Genomic DNA, 3206 nt, shown 5'->3' on the forward strand with positions numbered 1-3206 from the left:
TTAATTATTTGGATATTATAAAATGAATTATAAAAATTAATTTTATAATTTAAGTGTAAATTAAAAGTTTTGGGTAAATATTATAAAAATTTATAAATTAAAAGGATTAAAATTTATATTTTATAATTACAAATCACCTATATGTATATAATAGATGTATGTTGTAATTAAACTAAATGTTATATTTGTTTATTAAAAAAAAACAAAGTAAATAAATAAAGAAAAAAAAATAGAAAAACGTGGCACACCATTATAAAATGGTAATCTACTTGTTGAATTTTTGAAAGAATAAAATAACACATGGATTGTTAAATTTGAAAGAATAAAATAACACTTGTCAAAATTTATTTATAAGATGTATGTAAAAATGACACATTTTCTATTGAAAAGAAAATATTAATTACCTTTAATTAATATAAAGAGGTTCATCTTATTATTATAAAGGGAGGAAATTGGTGATTAATTAAAAAAAAAAAATAATAGAGTTCTTGTTAAAATTTTGGGGAAAAACGGTTTTGGCCGACAACGGATCACGTTGGTGATCGACGACGACGTTTTGGATCAACTATCAACGGATTACACCGATTAATTTCGGTGACCGACGACGATTATTTCGGTAACTGTATTTTAAATCTAAATTATTTTTTAAAAATATTTTAAGTATGATTTTGAGTAATTCTGGTTTTAGTACTCGTCAAATTTTAATAGATTTATTTAGCGTCTACAAATTACTAATAAAATATAAATTTTAGATAATTGTCCTTTAGATTTTTCCGAAGTAAAATTTAATTCGGTATTAATAAGCTTTTAGTAGCGTCACGAGTTTAAAGATATAATCAGTCAGAATTAACTACGTCGGTTTAAAATTATTATCTCAGTGACCGAAAATAATTCAATAAGAATAATTTTATATTTTAAAGTCTATTAATAAAATATTGTGAGCAACAGTCAAGTTAAAATTAGAATCAATAAAATTAGTACAAAAGTTCGGAATATAAAATTTGTACGGATAGGCTCCTAACAGTATCACGAGTCTAACTGAACCTTCAGTCAGAATTAAAGATATCAGTTTAGTGTGACAGTTTACAATTTCGGTGACGAACATAAATAGTCTAATAGAAATGTTCGGTTTAAAATTTAATTCTATATAATAATTAAGTGACGTTAATTTATCGATTTAAAATAAGTTATAAAATTAGAAGGAGTAATACCGATATTTGTCAATTAGGCCGCTATAAAGTTAAATATAAAATTGGTACGTGAATACATGAATTTGAATATAAAATTAGTTCAAATAGACTTATGATAATAAACGAGTCTAACGGTACGTATATTCGGTCTAAAATAGCTATTCGAGTGAATGATAACAATAAGTTTGGGTAAATTTCATCCATGGTGTACAACTTTTACCCTAAATCACAGTTTGGTCTACAACCTTCATTTTGTCTCACTAATATATACGAACTTAGGGGTGACCTCCCACTGTGGTGTACAGCAGGTAAAAATGACCGGTCAATGCCGGTCAACGCGACACATCATCAATTTTTATTATATCTACTCACTAAAGTGGGACCTACTACTTGTATAATTACTACTTGTATAATTACTAACTTGCCCTTAAATATTTTACTATCAATTAAAAAATTTCAATTTTCCATCCTACTCTTTCTCTGCTCAAACTCTCTCTCTCTCTCTTTTTTCACATTTTCTCTCTCCTATTTTTTCCTTCATTCTCTCTCTACGCTAGTGAAGCTGAAAACGACAATAGTGAACCATATTAAATCAAACTCATCAAATACAATTTTTCCATAAAAAAACCTCAAATGGGCATGATTGAAGATGATATCAGTGCCTTTCTCCACCACTGCTGCCTATCTATCACTAGTAGAAGCAGCTGAGGACCACAAAAGAAACAGAATCGATAAGGTAAGTAGTTTCCATTCTGCCATCTAGAAAAAGAAAAAGAAAAAATGCAGGTGAATTGTTTGTTAAAATGTGTGAATGAGAATTCATTCAAAATCAAAATTGGATCCTCTTCACTTTAGCGTCTATGATTTCATTTCTCTTTAATCTCTCTACAACAATCAATGGCACCAAAGGCAGCGGAGAAGAAGCCGGCAGAGAAGAAACCGGTGGAGGATAAGAAGGCCGAGAAGGCACCGGCAGAAAAGAAGCCGAGAGCAGAGAAGAAATTACCAAAGGAAGGTGCATCCGCCGATAAGAAGAAGAATCGATCAAAGAAGAGCGTCGAGACCTACAAGATCTACATCTTTAAGGTGTTGAAACAAGTTCATCCTGATATCAGAATCTCCAGCAAGGCCATGGGGATTATGAATAGTTTCATCAACGACATCTTCGAGAAGCTTGCTCAGGAGTCATCTCGCCTCGCTAGATATAATAAGAAGCCGACAATTACTTCTCGGGAGATCCAGACCGCCGTCAGACTTGTTCTGCCGAGAGAATTGGCCAAGCACGCCGTCTCCGAGGGTACAAAAGTTGTTACGAAATTCATAAGCTCTTAGAGGTCTTCTCTTTTTTATTGTTGATTTGTGATATCAATTGGTGTTTCCTTATGTAAAGATTTGGGAAGTTATGTTCAATTTAGGGTTCTTTAGATGATTGTCCAGAATTGGTACTTTTTGCAGTTAGATGTATTCTTTTTTATAATGTTAATTTAACCTTCATTTATTGGACAAAAAATTGAGGGGTATTTTAGTAAATGCATATATGGTGGGTCCCACTTTAGTGAATGGATATAATAAAAATTGATGATGTGGCGAGTTGACCGGCGTTGACCGGTTATTTTTACCTGGGAGGTCACCCTTAAGTTCATATATATTAGTGAGACAAAATGAAGGTTGTACACCAAACTGTGATTTAGGGTAAAGGTTGTACACCACGGATGAAATTTACCCCAATAAGTTTCTGTTTTAAATGATTTACGTGGTTTTGAATAGATTTTATTAAATCGTTTAAGGTATATTGTTTAAAATATATATATACTTTTGATTTTGATTATTTGATGAATAATTATTTATTATCGTGGTATTTTGGAATTTTGGTCGAGAAAATGAATTTGATGATCTTATACGAATTGTTTTTGGATTGAGAAAGTTATTGCGGTTGTTATTTTTTTGGATGATTTTCACGAGTTGTGATAGTTTGAAAGCTAAATAAAATGTTTTGTCCATCTAGGATTGCCCGGG

General features: G+C 30.9%; 1 protein-coding gene across 1 annotated transcript; it reads left to right on the forward strand.

Annotated features, from left to right (window-relative positions):
• Positions 1-1772: 1772 nt before the first annotated feature.
• Positions 1773-2599, forward strand: LOC136231916 (histone H2B.3-like). The gene has a single exon (XM_066020942.1). The coding sequence runs from the start codon at positions 2088-2090 to the stop codon at positions 2520-2522; it is 435 nt and encodes a 144-aa protein (XP_065877014.1). The 5' UTR covers positions 1773-2087; the 3' UTR covers positions 2523-2599.
• The last annotated feature ends 607 nt before the right edge of the window (positions 2600-3206 follow it).

Source organism: Euphorbia lathyris, chromosome 6, assembly GCF_963576675.1.
Source record: "Euphorbia lathyris chromosome 6, ddEupLath1.1, whole genome shotgun sequence".
In the NCBI taxonomy this organism is placed as follows: domain Eukaryota; kingdom Viridiplantae; phylum Streptophyta; class Magnoliopsida; order Malpighiales; family Euphorbiaceae; genus Euphorbia; species Euphorbia lathyris.

Bases quoted from the DNA above. Each gene is read 5' to 3' on its own strand.
- LOC136231916 (XM_066020942.1), top strand. From the start codon at position 2,088: ATGGCACCAAAGGCAGCGGAGAAGAAGCCGGCAGAGAAGAAACCGGTG.